An 18,054-nucleotide genomic window follows, 5' to 3' on the forward strand; every position below is an offset into this window, starting at 1 on the left:
CACCTCTCTAAGACTGTAACTTAGAGAGAAGGGCCGACTTACATTGATAGATAAAGCTTACTCATTTGTGGTTTATGGGCAAGTTATCTATGGGTTCCCCCCCTTATTTCCCTTCTTACTGTCATGGTTCTCTACAATAAAATCACAGGTCCAGTAAGAACAAAAGAAAAAATTAACAACGTATCTAATTTAATAAGATAAAAAGAGATGAAAAACCAAGTAAAATTAGAATTCAAAAAAGTAATATCACAAAGGAGAAATAAGAAAGTCATCAGAGGATGGTTCATATAGTCCCATGCTAATGACCTAATGAACATCTTTTTAAAATAGATAAGTACTTAAAAAATTACAAAATTCCAAAATTAACAAAATAGTAAGCAATGAAAAGGGGAAAATACATATTAATAAGTATCTTGTGGAGAGAATCAGCTAAACTCTATCATCCTAAGGGTTTTAAGGAGTAAAATTGGAGCTCAAACAGAAAAAGGGAGAAGTCATATCCCTCCTACATGAAATTATTTTGTATATTACTGTGTATATAGTTTGCATTTACATATATGAACATGCAGTTTTTCCCCAATAGAACATTGAAGGGAAAGGTCTCACTTTTGTCTGGATTTGTAGTTCCATCAATAAATCAATAAGTGCTATTTACTAAGCACCTCCTATTTGCCAGACACCTTGCTAGGCTCTAGGGATTCGGGTACAAATAATGAAACATTACACACTTGGCAAAGAACCTATATTCTAACGGGGGAAATGGCTGATATGTATGTAAATATATACAGCAATATAAATGTAAAGTGAGTAAATACAAATATATCTATATCTATACACACACACACACACACACACACACACACACACAAGATATACCTTGGGAAAGAGCACACTAACATTGTGGAAGGATCAAGAAAGGGTTCTTGCAAGTGATGCTTGAGCTATTTCTTCAAAATAGAGGGAATCTCTGAGGCAGAGGTAAGGAGAGTATATATATTCCAGGCATTTGGGAGAGCTAGTGCAAAGAACCAGAGAGGAAAATGGAATATTATTGATGAAGGACCTCAAGAGAAGTCCAATTTGTCTGAATCACAAAGTATGTGAGATGAGGTAAGGTAATGACCTTTTAGGCTAGAAAGATAGTTTGGGGTGTGAAGGGTTTTGGAAGCTCAATAGAGAAGTTTATGTGTTTTATCCTAAAAGGCAATAAGGAATCCACTGGAATTGCGGTCACTTCATCAAATCTATGACTAAGGAAAATTGTTTTTGGCAATGGTGTGTAAGGTGGAGTGGTGTGAGAGAACATTTAGGAAGCTATTATTACAATATAGGTAAGAAGTGATGAGGCTTTGAATAAAGATGATGGCTTGTGAATAGAAAGAAGAGGCCAAATATAATAGAGGTAGAAAGCAAGATTTAATCACTGATTTTCACATATAAGGTGAGAAAGAATGAGAAATTGAGGATATTGCCAAAATTATAGACCTGGGGGACTGAAAATGATAAGTAGCACCTTTCAGAGAAAAAAGGAAAATTTTGAAGAGAGGGGATTTGGAAGAACTTCATACAATTTTGGCCTTCTTAAGTTTATGATGTCTATAAGATGACTCTTTTGAAACATTCATTAAGTGTCAACATGACTGAAATTCAAGGAACAGATTAGGGCTTGTATGTGTAGTTGTGTCTTTGTGTATGTACACATATAGACTGTGATGGATCAGAGTCTATATAGATTTCCATAGTGATAATAATGAAACCCATAGGAGGTTATGAAGTCAATAGGAGTATAAAGAAAGGAGAGGCAAGAGACTAGGATAGAACCTTCTGGAAAATCTGGAGTTGAAAGGAATGATATGGATGATGGGTCAATAAAAGAGACTTGAGTAATGAATAGATAGGTATGAGGAGAACCAAGCAAAAGTAATGTCCCAAAAACCCAGAAAGGAGAGATAGAATAATCAATATTATCAAATGCAGCAAATAGGTCTGTGAGGCCTGAGAAAAGACCATATGTGGCTCTTAGTAGTATGTGCTTAATAAATGCTTATTGATTGATTAATTAGATAACAGGTTCCAAAGACTAAAATGATGATCCAATTAAAATTAAATGTAAGGATAAATGTAAAGTTCTATGCTTAGGTATTTTTTGTTGTTGCCTTCTTTGTAATGCTATGTATTTTATGAATTTTAAAAGATTACTCAGGAGTCCATAGGCTTTCCCAGACTGCCAAAGAGGCCTATGACACAAAAAGATTAAGACCTACACAGATACACACTGAGAGATAATGTCTTCTCTAAGGAAAATCAAATCAAGTCAGTTTCTTTTTTTCCCTCCAATTTTATTTTATTTTCATTTCCAAAGTCTCTCCATTTGCCTCACCCCAATGAGAAAGCACAGAAAAAGAAAGCCCATTGCAAATATGAATTCCCACACAATTAGCTATATCTAATTTTTTTTTAAGTAAGAAAGAAGGAAAAGAGCTTCAACCAACTCTTTAAGTCCATTGCTTCTTTGGAGATGGAAAGCATGTTTAATCATATTTGGGCCTTTGGAAAATGTGGTTCATCAAAGTTCCTAAATCTGTTAAGAGTTAATTGTTATTACAATATTGTTTTATTATAAAGATTATTCTCCTGGTTCTGCTCACTTCATTCTATAGATTATGCAAGTCTTCCCAGGTTTTTCTGAAACTGTCCCCTTCATCATTTCTCACAGAATAGTAGTATTCCATCAGATTCATATGTGTAATGCAGGATTGCAGCAAAAACTCTTGATTTTGCAAACCAACTGTAGCAGCCCTGACAGTTGGAAAAGGATTAGAATGTTGAACCATCCGGGGGGCCAGGCTCACAGGAAAACCGTTAGAGCTGGTCTATAAATATCCCTGGAGTACCAACTGAAGGACCTTTTGCCTTTGTGGCATTTTTGGACCTTGCCTGATTTCTCTGGACCTCTCCCTGACCTCTCCATTAACATCCTGCCATTTCCCTGGATTTCCCCATTGGCCCCTGGGAGGAAGGGTGATTTGGTGGGTGGAAATCGTGGGATTTAGCTTCTGTAGGCAGGAAGGACAATCTAAATCAAGACACCCCCTAATCTAGTGATCTGATAAATCCTCACTACCTCAGGGCAGTGAAACTATCCCTGACTGAAGCAGCTGACTTCCCTCAGTCTGACTTCCTTTTCTGTGACCCTTCCCCTGTACTAGCTTTCTTCCTAGCAGCAGGAAGAACCCTCAAACCCTTTTCCCTCAGCTTACCCCTGGCATCAATAAATCCCCTTTGATATCTACACAAAGAGCCTCTGGTGAATCATTGTACTGAATACTAGGGCAAAGGCTGATGAGGGAAGGAATAACTTTCCTTTTATTTCTTGAGGGCAAACCTAGGCTTCCATCTTGGGCAGGAAGTAGCCAGCCTAGACTTCCTGTAGATTTCAGTTTCACTGGCAGGGAGGAGCCTCTGGACTCCCTCCTCAAAGGACCTTAGAAAATAACAACAGAAATCCATCAGCTAGGCCCATATCATTTCTGGCTGACTCAGTTCTTCTTATATCATAGAGATAGCCTCCCTGCCTGAAGGACCTAGCCCATTTCCTCCTACTACCCTCTGTCTCTAGCCTCTGTTGATTAGCCTGTTTGAGCAGCCCTTTGTATATTTCCCATTCATTCCTTACCTTCCTATATATATCCCCATTTATCCCACAATATCATCATATCCCCTTTCTTTTCCTTAACATATCCCATAACTTGTTCAGCCATTCCCTAATTGATAGTTATTCCCTTGGTTTCTAATTCTTCGCAACCAAAAAGGAGTTGATATTAATATGTTTATACTTATGAGTCCTTTTCCTTTTTTTGATCCTTTTAGGTTATAGACATAATTGTGGGCCAAAAGCTTTACACAGTTTAATAGCTATTTGGTCATAGTTCAAAATTGTTTTTGAGAATGGCTGAACCAATTCATAACTTCACTAATAGTTATGCTTAGTTTTCAAAATAACACACACACACACACACACACACACACACACACACACACACAAACACTAGTACAAAATGGAGAGACATAGCAAGACAATCAGTCCTATGAATTTTAATAGATTTTAAATTCAATACAAGTGAGCTGTGATATGGCAGCCCAAAGAATTACTGCTCTGCAAGGTGGCATTAAATGAGCTCTACTGTCTAGTTTCAGAGAAGGTAATAGTTGTGCTGTGTACTCTTTTCTTTTCCGGTCAAACTATATCTGTTCTGGGTGTCACATTTTGGGAAATACATAATCAATCTGCATTTGATTCAAAAGAGAACAGAACTAGTAACAGTTGATGGAAGTTGCAGAGAGGTAGATTTAGACTTGATATAAGGAAAAACTACCTAACATTTAAAATTACCCAAAATGGAATGAGTGAGCATTCCTTTTCACTGTTCAAATAGAGGCTCATTGGCCTATTATTAGGGATGTTTGTGGAAAATTCTGGGATAGGTGCTTCTTTAAATAGATGACCTACCAAGGTGCCTTCCAAATTCTTAATTATGTGTATATCATATTAGACCTCAGAAATTATCTAGTCCAACTCTCATTTTTCATTTAGAAACAAGCTCAAAGAAGTGATGATTTGCCTGGTGACACATAGTAAGTTTTAGTCCTGGGCCACAAGCCCAAGTGTTTTGATTTTAAGACTCTACTTCACAATTAAGTATTCCATATTTGATTGAAGTTAAAAAAAAACAACCTAGAAAGAGCAGCAAATCACCTATTACTTTGTCTTGCTTTAAATATTTTGGTGTTATGTTTATAGTCACCTAATTTTGGTTTTCAATTTTTGGGCTAAGGTGGAAATTTATCATCTCTCTGCTAAAGTTTACTATTAGCCAAACTTTGTTTTCTCCAAATTCTAAATAATTTGTTTTTAGTAATACTTTAGACAGTGCATGGCAATTTTTCACACTTTTTGTGTTTTCAGCTGCAGGAAGCCAAACAAATGGAAAAAGAAAGACATCGTCAACATCATCATTTATTGCAGTCTCCTGTAAGCCATCATGAGCCTGAATCACCGCAGCTGAGACATCTGCCATCTGAGACTGTTGATACTTTGCCCCAAGAACATGAAGGGGAACTTGACCCCCACACCAATGATGTGGATAAGAGCCTTCATGATGATACCGAGCCAGAAAATGGATCTGACATTTCCAGTGCAGAGAATGAACAAACTGAAGCTGATCAGGCTACTGCTGCAGAAAGTAATCTTGTTAAAGGGAGTTTGAGGGAGGCATGTGGGGAGGGCTTAGAGCTGTGAGTTTCATAAATAGAAAACACCTCTCACACTTGGAAATGGTAAAGAAATATTAGGGGAAAAAATAAAACTAATATGGTATTAAGTACAAAATAAGGCAAATTTTATCCAATTATTATGTATTATAGAGCCATTTCTAGAAGATTTATACATTTCTTTAAAGAAGGCTGCAAATACTTATAGATTATATGGAACTTTTACTCTACTGCAATAGGTTCACTACAAATAGCAAACTTTTTTTTTTTGTAGGAACTTTTGCCAAGCATTTCTGAGAAATAAATCCAGTTGGCATAAATCAGTATGTTAGCATCATGGGAAATGTAAAGAGCATGTTTAAAAAAAAAAGTAAAAATAAGGAAATTTTAAAATGCAGATATTTGATGAGACTCTTAGTTAATTTTTAAATTTTTCTTTATTCAGTCAACTTATATAGCAACTAAAGAAAATTTCCATTTTTCTCTCAACTGATCTTTTCTAGAAATTAGATCAAGTATCATATTGCTTGACTAAGTCTATTTAGTGCATATATTGATTCTAATTTTTTTGTATAGACATTCACATTTTGATCACATTGCTATTCTCTACAGCGTCAGCTTGACTGCTTAAACAGTTGCTCTTACCAGATATTACCTAGGCCTATTAGTTAAAAGGTCTTTTTTATGCTATATTATATAGTAGATAAGCAGTGTTGTGCAGTGGCTAGAGCTAACAATTGATTCAGGAGAACCTGATTACATGTCCCATGTGTGACAAAGACTTTGTGACCTTGGGCAAGTTACTTCATCTCTCAGGACCCCCAAGAACTGTACACTGATTGTTAGGCTAAACCAGTGATTCCCAAAGTGCGCACCACCGCCCCCTGGTAGGTGCTGCAGTGATCTAGGGAGGCAGTGATGGCCACAAGTGCATTTATCTTTTTTTTTTTTTTTTTTTTTTTTAACCCTTGTACTTCGGTGTATTGTCTCATAGGTGGAAGAGTGGTAAGGGTGGGCAATGGGGGTCAAGTGACTTGCCCAGGGTCACACAGCTGGGAAGTGGTAGAGGCCGGGTTTGAACCTAGGACCTCCTGTCTCTAGGCCTGACTCTCACTCCACTGAGCTACCCAGCTGCCCCCGCATTTATCTTTCCTATTAATTGCTATTAAAATGTAAAAAAAAATTAATTTCCAGGGGGCTAAGTAATATTTTTTTTCTGGAAAGGGGGCAGTAGGCCAAAAAAGTTTGGGAACCGCTGGGCTAAACCATTGGGAGAAGCGGGTAGGGTTCCCACGGAGAATTCATTACTCCAATGAAGTCATTGGTCATGACTCCATAAAATTATGCTCTGAGCATTATATGCCAAATCTTTTCTTTGAGTCAGTGGAAAAAACCATTAATAGTTATTTCAGAATGACACCTAAAAATAATTTTTTTATTATTGAAAATGATCATGTTTAAATATATTTATTCTAGGAATTCACACACCTTAAAACTAAATAGCAAATAGCATAGTATACAATATTTCACTTCTTTGGTTCCTAATCAATCCCTTTCATATTCTAACTACTTTTTGAAATTGGACTGTATCATCCCACCCATTGAATTGAAAGGCTAGCCTTGAGTAGATCTGGATTGTCCATGCAAATTTTAATTAATGAAGAAAATATTTATTGACCTTCTTTTATGTACGAGGAGCTATGTGGAATACAGAATTGTAGAAGGCATGTCTACATAGGTGCTGAAGGCAATTATTTTGTGACTTTGAAGATTTTTACTTCTAGGACCTGTCTTAAAATAAAAATTCTTTTAATCCCTATAAAAATTAGAGTAGACGATATCAGTTAGAAGTTGAAAGTAATTGCTACTTGTTAGTCTGGAAAGTAAATATTCCACCTTATATGAGCTGTAATTGACTAATTCTCTAGCCATATGTATGCACAAATGACCTTTTCTTTTCTTTTCTTTTCTTTTCTTTTCTTTTCTTTTCTTTTCTTTTCTTTTCTTTTCTTTTCTTTTAAACCCTTAACTTCTGTGTAGTGGCTCCTAGGTGAAAGAGTGGTAAGGGTGGCCAATGGGGGTCAAGTGACTTGCCCAGGGTCACACAGCTGGGAAGTGTCTGAGGCCAGATTTGAACCTAGGACCTTCTGTCTCTAGGCCTGACTCTCAATCCACTGAGCTATTATCCAGCTGCCCCCTACAAATGACCTTTTCTATAAAATTACATTAATTTATCACTTGTTAGACTTTTGGCAATTTCAGCCACCTAGAATGTGGCAGAAGAAAAAGACCTTAAAGTGGTGAGGAAAATAGCTGTTGAAAAACCTATTCTACTGAGGCTTATTAATTTGGAATTGGGTGTTAGAATGAAGTTACTTAGTGATCTGCTTTCCTCTGGTTAGCATCATTTCATTCGTGGTTATTGCAAGCAGTAGTGAGGTGAGTGAAACTGTGAGGTATGGTAGATGGGGGGGGGGGGACTGTTAAAATAACATAACATAAATAAAATAAATAGAAAAATAACATGCTGAAGCTACACTTATTATATGAGGGAAGTTGATATGCAAGACAGCAGAATGACTAAATATTAAAGTTATTTAATATTAAGAGCTAGTAATATAACATACCTCAAAGCCCCTGAGAGCATATTCCAGTTCAGTATAATGTTGTTAGAAATGACCAACTTGTATCATCCAGGAGAGGATGAAAGTTGTCCCCTATATTCTATTTAATAAGGAAGAAAAGCATAATTTATTTTACCAAGTCACTCAAATTCTTTTTTAAAATGCTTTGATTCTTAAAGGGATAAAATTAAATTATGCTTTGGTTTGTGAAAAATCTCCCTAAAATAATGGACATAACTTACTCAGTAAACATTTATCAAGAAACTTCAGTCTTCTGTCTTAGGTGTTAGGCCTTACTAGAGCACAGTTGAGTAGGGGGGAAATTTTTTTTAAGATCTTGAAGTTCATAATTTTAATTCATTTAAATTACTATTTGAAATTAGCATTCTAACCTGTTAGAACATTGTTACTTATTAGCTACATCTTTTTTCGTGTGCCTATTCATTGTTTTGCCTACCTTAGATTGTATGTCTTTAAAAAGTACTGCTACCTATTAAAAATGCTTTCTTGATGTATAATACACAGCTCTAAAAAAATCAGTTTCTAGTATTTGAAGTAACATGTTTTGAATTTCTTTATTTTAAAGCATTATCTAAAAATGATGGATTATATGATGGCGAAAACAATGACTATGAAGATAAGGCACAAGATATTGTGCAGAGTATTGTACAAGAAATGGTGAACATAGTTGTTGGAGGTATTGTACTTAAAACTAGTTTATATGAAAGTTATCTATGTGGAACTTTATTTGAGTAGAAAGAATATATTTGTATTTTTTTATAACAGTATAAAATATTCAAATTTTATATTATTGATGATAATGAATTGTTGTTCCATCAAGGAGAAACAAATTATGCATCTTTTAATATTCCATCCTTTTCTCCTCTTATATGTTCATTATTTTTACATATCCATGATTCTCAACCATTTTTAATTTGTAATCCTTTTTTAAAGTTTGAAACTCTCTTCTCTTAGATATACTAAAAAGATTTGCCCCACCCATGACACCCTCTGCCACTGCCTGCCCAGCAGCAGACTTTACCTCACTATTTGCTGAGAAAGCTAAACTTAGATATGCATTAAAAAAATAACTTTTGAAATGAGAACAAATTTGATTTTGAGAATTTCATTGTACCTGTTAAGATTACCAGAAACTTTCCTGGTAGTTGGAAAACTGATTAGCAATCAGTAGTATAAAATATTCTTTTTAGCAAATATGGGCTTACTTTATTTTGCTTTTCTTTACTATTATCAAAGACCAGCATATAATAGTAATAATAGCCAACATTTCGATAGCCTTTAAGATTTGCAAGAATCTTTAATATATTAATTATCTCATTTGAACACTACAACACCCCATTGAGGTAAGTGCTGTGGTTATCCGCATTTTACAGTTGAAGAAATTCAGTCTCAGAGAGGTTAAGTGATTTGCCCACGATCATATAACTATTAAGTATCAGAGGCAGGATTTGAACCTAGGTCATCTCGATGCCCAATCCGAGGTTTCTTTCAGTTCATGTGGTTGATGCACAGGTACAGTTGTTGTACAATTAAGGTGGGTGTTTGAAATTTCTTGCTTTTTAAATTAAATTTTATTTTTTTGAGACTGGGTCTTTCTGTCTCATCCAGGCCAAAAATGCAATGACCATTCATGAGCCTAATCTCACTGCTGATCACAACACAGTCTTTGACCTTTAGGTTTCTAAGGTTAGTTTTTCTGGGGATTCACTATGTTTGTGCCAGACAGTGCAGAAACCCAACTGCCTTTAATCCTGTTGTAGCTCAAAATTCCTGAGCTACAGCAATGCATTAGCTTCAGCCTCTTTAGTAGCCAAGATTATAGTCATGTGCCACCATGTCCCACCCTGAAAATATTTTCAAACAGAAACAATATTGTAAATGATTATTTGATTCATAGGACAGTACCCAAAACTGTATTTAACTTAGGAAACCTATCAGATTACCTTTACCATAGTTTTCCATCAGTAGATATTGAATAATGTTTCTGAAAAATATGATTCAGTACTATTTCAATTTCTCTTAATCACTGTTTATAACACTATTTCTGTGAAACTGTTCCTTCAGAGTTCCTACTCCAGACCATAGGAACATTTTTGCCTGCTGCTTTGGAGCTAATATTGAATTGACTGCCCCCTCAGTTTGGGGTATTGGAAAGTTGGTAGATCTGGTGCTACTCTGTATTTACATTTGAAAAGGAATTTATGTTTTAGTTTAGGTAATCATTCTTGTTTGGAGTTGAGTCAAAGGTTTACTGCTAATCCCTTTATGTGAGTCATTTTTAAGTAAAGGACTCTGTGAACATGCTACTGAGAATATTTTCATTTCCTAATTTATCTGATATTATAGTCACTCTCAATTATCAAAACAATTAAAGTTGTTTTTACTAGCTAGTTGAAAAAGTGCCCTAACAAGAAGTTTAAATATCTTTGCTCTTCCAGTGATTTACTTTTCTTGATATTTAGTTTATTAAAATGAAACTATTAGTAAGTTATAATTTCTAGTACTATAATGATTGTAATGTAAATTAAAAGCTTACATCATTTTCTTTCTAAGACTTCCAAGGCAATCTAAAAATAGTTAAAAGTAATCTTTTTTCTGATTTTTTTTCCTAATCAAATCGTAGTCTACTATAGAACCCTGTAGGTTTGTACAGCAGCTATCATTTATTTAATACTGCTTTTCTACTGTTTCTCTAAGAATGTGCTACTTTAAAATTTTTTACTCCAAATTATTTTCAGGTTTGGTATATTTTATACTTTTTTTTTTTCATTTTAACTCTTAGATATGGGAGAAGGGACTGCTGAAAATACAATTGCAGATGGCACCATTGGAACTTTAGAGGATGGTAGTGACAGTGAAAATATCCAAGCAAATGGTATTCCAGGGACTCCAATTTCTGTTGCATATACACCATCCTTACCTGATGACAGATTGTCTGTCTCTTCCAATGATACTCAGGTAAATGGAAGAATCTCATTGATCTGCTGATCTCACAATTCTGAAATTGAACAGTAGCTACAAGAAATATCTTCAGTAAACCCTTTAGTTCTTCACTGGCCAAGGACTACTTTTTTTTGCCTTGCTCCTAGTATTGCTTCTTGCATATAGTAGGTACTTAAAGTTTGTTGAATTGAATCAGATGATGCCTGGCAAATGTCATTTTGGCAAATTAAAGTTTTTGTCATTTACTATAAATTGACCCAGCGGTTTCTATAACATGTTATTAACTAATTTGTCAAATATTCTATATTATGAAATATGAAGTATTTGGGGAAAGTACCTTCACAAATTCTTAGGGAAACCCATAAAGCTACAAAAGACTTAGCAACTTAGACTGTTCTAAAACTCCTTGCCTCCAGGCAGGCAAACTTAAATTATTTTAATTATGAAACAGTAGGAGATCCTCTGAGTCCTTTGTCCATTAACCTCTTAAAGAGAGGTCTCCCCCAGAATTCAGCCAATAAATGAATCAAGCTAAAAATACCCAACAGTAAGTAAAGATTGGAATAACACAAACTGTCTAAAATGCAATATAATTTCTAGGAATGAATGACATAGCCCGTATTTATTAAATAAAGATTTTCTTTTGTTCCCAAGAAGAGAATCTCAAAGTGGAAGTGAGTTGCTGTAGTTAATTTAGTGTGAAAGGAAAAATATTTTTAGAAATTTTTAAAGGATATTGTGGTAGCATAGCACTTTTTTTTAAATATTGGGAATTAGGGGGCAGCTGGGTAGCTCTGTGGATTGAGAGCCAGGCCTAGAGACGGGAGGTCCTAGGTTCAAATCCGGCCTCAGACACTTCCCAGCTGTGTGACCCTGGGCAAGTCACTTGACCCCCATTGCCTACCCTTACCACTCTTCCACCTATAAGTCAATGCACAGAAGTTAAAGGCTTAAAATAAATAAATAAATGAAAATAAATATTGGGAATTAAAGTCACATTTTTCTAGCTTTCAAAAGACAATTTTGCACTGCTATATTTTAATAGTATATTACCTTATTTAGGAATCTGGAAATTCTTCAGGACCTTCACCTGGTGCTAAGTTTTCCCATATCTTACAAAAGGATGCCTTTCTAGTATTCAGGTCATTATGTAAACTGTCAATGAAACCACTGTCAGATGGACCGCCAGACCCAAAGTAAGTTATTAACTGTTTTCTTGATTTAATAATGATGTTTTAAAATATTTTAAACTTAGACTAGTGGATTTTATTTTGTTCTCACTAGGGCCCAATTAAGTTAGAGGGTAAAGAAGGCTCAGCAAACCTGTCCTACCCATGTAGCTGGGAAAGTAGGCTTCAGAAAATAAGATTAGGTTCTGAAATTTTAAGTATAATTATTACTATAATATTTATCCAATGAGCATTAACCACTTTGATGTATTGTTGCCTTCTACTTGCTGTGATATTTGATAAGAGTATTTTTGTGAATTTGAAGAGTATTTTATTTTAAAACCCATCTCTGCCACTTGTTATCTGTGTGACCTTGAGCAAGTCACTTAAATACTCTGGGCTTCAGTTTTTTCTTCACCTGTGAAAAATGAGGGGATTAGACTACATTATAAGATTGTTAAATCATAGATTAAGGACTAGAAGGGAATTCAGATGAGCGAGCCCAACCTCCTCATTTTACAGATAAGAAAACTGAAGTTCAAGGGATTGACCCAAGGTCACACAAGTGGTAAAAAGAAGAGAAAGGTTTTGAATCCAAGTACTCTGACTTTAGTCATTTTTTTTCCTTTGAACATGACTTCTGAGGTCTTTTTCAGGTCTAAATCTATGATTCCATCACTTACTTAATCCTTAGGTCCTTTGTCCAATTACTGCTTAACGTTTTCTGAACACAAACCTATTCACCTCTCCTCCTTCTCTATTTCTGCTAAATGATGCTAGAGAAGATCACATAACCATGCTAACTGATTCCACCACAAATTTATTTAAATTTGGTAATCTCTCATGGGGTCCTCTTTGTTGTATGCATTTTATTTTATCTTCCTTGATAGATTCTCTACTTGGGTTGTCATACCATCTGTTCCAAACATTATCTTCTCAAACCCCACCTGACATCCCTTCCTCTATCTGCCTAGCAACAGGCTTTACCTCATAATTTGCTGAGAAAGCTGAAGCCAGCTATTATCACCTCTCACTTGAGAACTTCAGATTTTTCTCAATATTATTCCCATTCTTTCCTCATTTGAACCCCTCCAAGCAAGAGGTAGTCCTCCTTGCCAAGGGCAATCTCTCTACTTGTGCCCTTGATCCTGTCCCTTTCCAATGCTCCCAGGAGTAGATATCATCCATTTGATCATTTTCTATCTCTCTTTGATTTTTAATCACTCTTTCCTCACTGACTCCTAACTCACTTTCTACAGATATGCCATCTCTCATTCTTGACTCTACCTTTCAAGTAGCCATTCATTCTGCATGTCATTCATGCTGGTGCAAAATTCCATGAAGAAACTGACCATACTCTTTGTTCTGACATCCTGTTCACTTCTCAAACCTTTGAAATCTGGTCTTTATCTTTGAAATTGGACTGAAACCCCTATCTCTGAAGGCACTATCATCTTACTTGCCAAATACAATATCCTTTTTTCAATCCTCATCCTTCTTTGACTCCATCCACATTTTGACAACATTGCCCAATCAGTAAGTCAGCTAGCATCTAATAAGTGCCTGTTAATGTGCCAGGTGTTATGTAAAATGCTGAGGAATACAAAGAAATGCAAAAAGTATTCCCTACTCTTAAGAAACTCAGTATCTTTATGAGGCAGACAACATGCAGAAAAAACTATGTGCAAACAAGATATGTACAGGATAATTTGGGGAATCTCAGAAGAAAAAATACTACTATTTAGAAGGATTTGGAAAGGCTTCTTGTAGCTAGTAGGATTTCAGCTGAATCTTGAGGGATGTCAGGGCATGTAGGAGGCAGAGGTAAAGATGAAGAGCCTCTGTTTCAGTCATGGAGTATAGCCAGGGAAAATGTCCAGAGTTAGGAGATAGTGTGTGAAAAACAACAAAGAAACCATCCAATATATACTAGATTAAAAAGTATGAATAAGTGGCATAGTGGATAGAACACCAGAAGGTATAAGAAAACTTGAAAGGTAGGAAAGTTTATGGAAAGGTTATGAAAGACTCTGAAATCCAAACAGAATATTATGTTTAATACTAGAGCCAATAGGGGGGGCCACTTGAGTTGGATGAATATGTGCATGATATGATCACAGACTTGCATTTTATGAAGATCAGTTTGACAACTGAGTGGACAAATGGATTATAGTGGGGAGATATTTGAATTAGGGAGACCAGCCAACAGTTTATTCTAAGAATCCAAATGTGAAATGATAAAAGGCCTGTAGGAGGGTGGTTGCAGTGGAGTCAAGGATGATATTTCATTTGCAAACTGTGTGATTGGTAAGGTGGTGTAATTACTAAAATAAACTCTTGGTCCTTAATTTCCATAGTTTATTAATATTTACTTGAATGGGAGAAGGCAGACAGAGAGAAAAGAAACCTATTCTAACTAGCCATGTGGGTGCTCTTCACATGACTCCCTCAGCCACCTTCCTTTCACCTCGCCCAAGAGAATAGAGACATTCTACTTCCTGGAACCCCATCTTTTAACCCTCCTCTTTTACACCTGGGTCTATTTCCCCGTCATTTCCAGCTCAGGTGCCTAGGTCACTGCCCCATGACCCATGCCACATTACAGGGATGCAGGTAGGGCCCCAAAGGTGATCCTGGGAGGGGGTTCCTTTCACAAAGTGGTAACCTTGGCAATAATAGGAAAGTTAGGAAAAGAGCACGGTTTTGGAGAAAACACAGTAAGATCTGTTTTAGAAATGTTTAGTTTAAGATTCCTATAGGACATCCAGTTTGAAATGTCTAAATGGCAATTATAGATGCAACATTGGAAATCAAGAGAGATTAGAGCTAAACAAGTAGATCTGAAAGTCATCTGCCTAGAGATGATAAATCTCAGAATTGATGAGGTTATCAAATGAAATAATATAGAGAGAGAACAGAAGAAGGTCCAGGGTAGAGCTTTGGGGAATGTCTACTTTTAACAGGAATAAAGATAAAGATCTAGCAAAGGAAGCTGAGAAGGAATAGTTAGATAGGTAAGAGAACCAAGAGAGAACAGTATTTTGAAAGCCTAAAGAGAAAAATATCAAAGAGAAAAGGGAGCTCTACGATGTTAAAGGTTAAAAGGTGTCAAGAACGATAGAGTTTGAGAAGGGGCTGTTAGATTTGGCAGTTAAATCATTTCTAATTGGAGAGAGCAGTTTTGGTTCAATGATGAAGGTCAGAAGCTAGACTTCAGAAAATTAAGAAGTTAGTGAGAAGAAAGGAAATAAAGGTCCCCATGTAGATGGCTTTCTCAAGAGATTTAGCCACAAAAGGGAGAGAGGAGAGGTAGGAAGTGATAACTGGATGGGATGGATCGAGTGAAGAATTTTTGATTATAGGGGACACATAGTCATTTGTAGACAGTAGGAAAGAAGCCAGTAGACAGGGAGTGATTGTGAGAGAGAGGGTATAATAGAGGCAGCAGTTTATCAGAAAAGTTGGAAGGAATGGGATTGTGCAAGGAGTTTACCTTGGCAAGGAGAAAGGCTGTTTCTTCATGTCATATGTGGGTGAAGGAAGAGACAGTAGCAGAAGGTGTCTCAGTAATATGAGAAGGAATAGGGAAGAAGAGGGAATTCCTACCTCCTTCCTTCTGGCTATCTTTTCTTCCTAGTTTTTTGTGATCATGTCCCGTCATAAAACTTTTTCTACTTGTCTGATGGATTGTTTTCAGTTTCCTTTACTGTAGTTTTATTTGTGTCTTTAACTAAGTGTTGCCCAGATCTCAGTCTTTGGCTCTCTTCCCTACTCACTTTTTTAGTTATCTCATTAGTTTCCATAGGTTCAATCATCAACTTTATGCAGACTTTCCCAAATTTATATTCCCCCATTTTATCTTTGTCCTTAACCTTTAGTATTTATCTCAAATTCCCTGATATGCATCTCTAAGTATATACTTTGTAGGCATCTTGAATTCATCATTATACAATTGAAGCAGCTAAATGGCACTGTTTGATTGAGTGTTGAACTTGAAGTCAGAAAGACCTGAGTTTGAATTCTGCCTCAGACACTTATTAGCTCTGTAATTTGGGCCAAATCATTTGTCCTCTCTCAGCCTTAATTTCTAATGGTAATAATACCACCTACCTCACAGAAGTGTTGTGAAGATCAAATGAGACAAGTTTTAGAAAGCACTTTATAGAGAAGTTTATGTAAACCAATATCTACCTAAATCTACTAATCCCTAAAACTCGTTTGTTTCTATTTAGAGAACCATTATTAATCCAGGTCACAATTTAAAAGTCAGACTAGTCAACCAGGTCATAACTGACGAGTCATTCTGCTCTTTCCTTCCCATATTCAGTCAGCTGCCATCTACTGCAGAGTCTCCTTTTATATCTCTCCTCTCCATCCTCTTCTCTTCACTCACACCATAGTCACCATAGTCACCATACCTTGGACTCCTGTAACTTCTTGTCAGACAACCAGCAAACATTTACTAAACACTTACTATGTGCCAGACCCTGTGCTAGAGACCCAGAACCAAAATTGAAACATTTCCTGCCTCAAAGGTATGGTTTTCCAGGAGAAAACAAGCATATAATAAGTGCATCCCTTCCCCTCCAAATATGAGGCAGCATTTGAACTTAGTTTTGAAGGAAACAAGGAATTCTGCCAGGTAGATATAAGGAGAGATGTGTTGCAGGCCTGGGAAATAAGTGCTATAAAGCCCTTAAAAATGGGAAAGGGGGAGTGTATTGGGTGAAGGATAGCTTTTTTTTTTTTAAACCATTACCTTCTCTCTTAGAATCATCAGTAAGTATTGATTCCAAGGCAGAAGAGCAATAAGGGCTAGAAAATTTGTGAATACAAATCTAGGAAGTGTCTGAGGCCAAATTTGAATTTAAGACCTCCCATCTCTAGGCCTGGTTTTCTATCCATTCAGCTACCTTGAATAGCTTCTTAATGTTTTCTCTTTCTGTAGTCCATCCTTCACAAAGCTGCTAAATTGATATTCCTCAAGCGTAGATCAGACTAAGAAGACATTTCCTTGTTCACAAAGTTTCATAGGCTCTCTACTGTTTCTAGGACAAAATACTGTATAAATAAGCTCAAGTGATGTTTAAAGCCCATCACAGTTTGACTCCAACTTATATCTTTACAAGCTGATTTCACATTGTTCCCCCACTCACTCCATGTTCCACTCAAGATGGCCTTCTTGCCTTATAGGACCTTCCATCTGCTGCTTTTATGTTTTTTGCATAGGCTTGCTTAAGGCTTTTCCTCCACTCCTCCACCTCTATAACTGTCTAATTCACTCGAGTCAGTTCTAGCTCCAAATCCTGCATGATGCCTTCTCTGTTGCTTCCTATTGTTACTGCTTTCACCCTTCCCCAATTTGAATTTAGTTTTCATATATTTCATGTTGAGTTATATGTATACAAGTTATTTCTCCCCAAAATATGTAAGTTCTTTTAAAGCAGAGAATCCATTTTGTTTTTATCTTTGCAGGTGATTAATAAAGGCTTGTTGAATTAAATTGACAACACAGTCATTTCTGATGTAGCAGAGCTGTGCGACTTGAAATCACAGTGAAAAGTATTTTATATCAGGAGCTTTCAGCCCTAGGTTCTTTGAACTGATTTTTAGATATTTCAATAACTTTTAATATAATTTTTTTCTTTATAGTCATCTATATTTTATGCATTTAAAGGCTTTTTTTTTTTTATGAGACGGGTCCATAGACTTTTACTAGACTCAGAGGAAACCATGACACAAAAAGGTTATGAGCTTTACTTAAAGGGAAAGTAAGTCAAAAAGTTATTGTGAAAAATCTTTGCACGTTGTAATTATGGTTCTTCGATAGCATAATGATTGAAAACTCAGCTTCTTGATACTGACTTCCTTTTTAACAGAAAAATGAGAAATGATATTTCGTCAGGGGAAGGAATTCTTTTCTTCCCTTTCTTAACTTTTTTTTACTGTTGCTAATTCCTCTGTCTTCTTGGTCTCCTACTTCTTCCTTTATTTTGATTTTTAAGGAAACTTAAAAAAAACTAATT

At 35.9% G+C, this 18,054-nt stretch overlaps 1 protein-coding gene across 1 annotated transcript in view; it reads left to right on the forward strand.

Annotated features, from left to right (window-relative positions):
• ARFGEF1 (ADP ribosylation factor guanine nucleotide exchange factor 1) overlaps nucleotides 1-18,054 on the forward strand; it is a 163,508-nt gene that overhangs the window by 46,547 nt on the left and 98,907 nt on the right. The window contains exons 6-9 of the mRNA XM_044665941.1: nucleotides 4,967-5,243; nucleotides 8,482-8,592; nucleotides 10,699-10,874; nucleotides 11,922-12,055. Coding sequence (XP_044521876.1) covers nucleotides 4,967-5,243; nucleotides 8,482-8,592; nucleotides 10,699-10,874; nucleotides 11,922-12,055 — 698 coding nt within the window. The remainder of the gene's footprint in view (nucleotides 1-4,966; nucleotides 5,244-8,481; nucleotides 8,593-10,698; nucleotides 10,875-11,921; nucleotides 12,056-18,054) is intronic.

This window comes from Gracilinanus agilis, chromosome 1 (assembly GCF_016433145.1).
Source record: "Gracilinanus agilis isolate LMUSP501 chromosome 1, AgileGrace, whole genome shotgun sequence".
NCBI classification, from domain to species: domain Eukaryota; kingdom Metazoa; phylum Chordata; class Mammalia; order Didelphimorphia; family Didelphidae; genus Gracilinanus; species Gracilinanus agilis.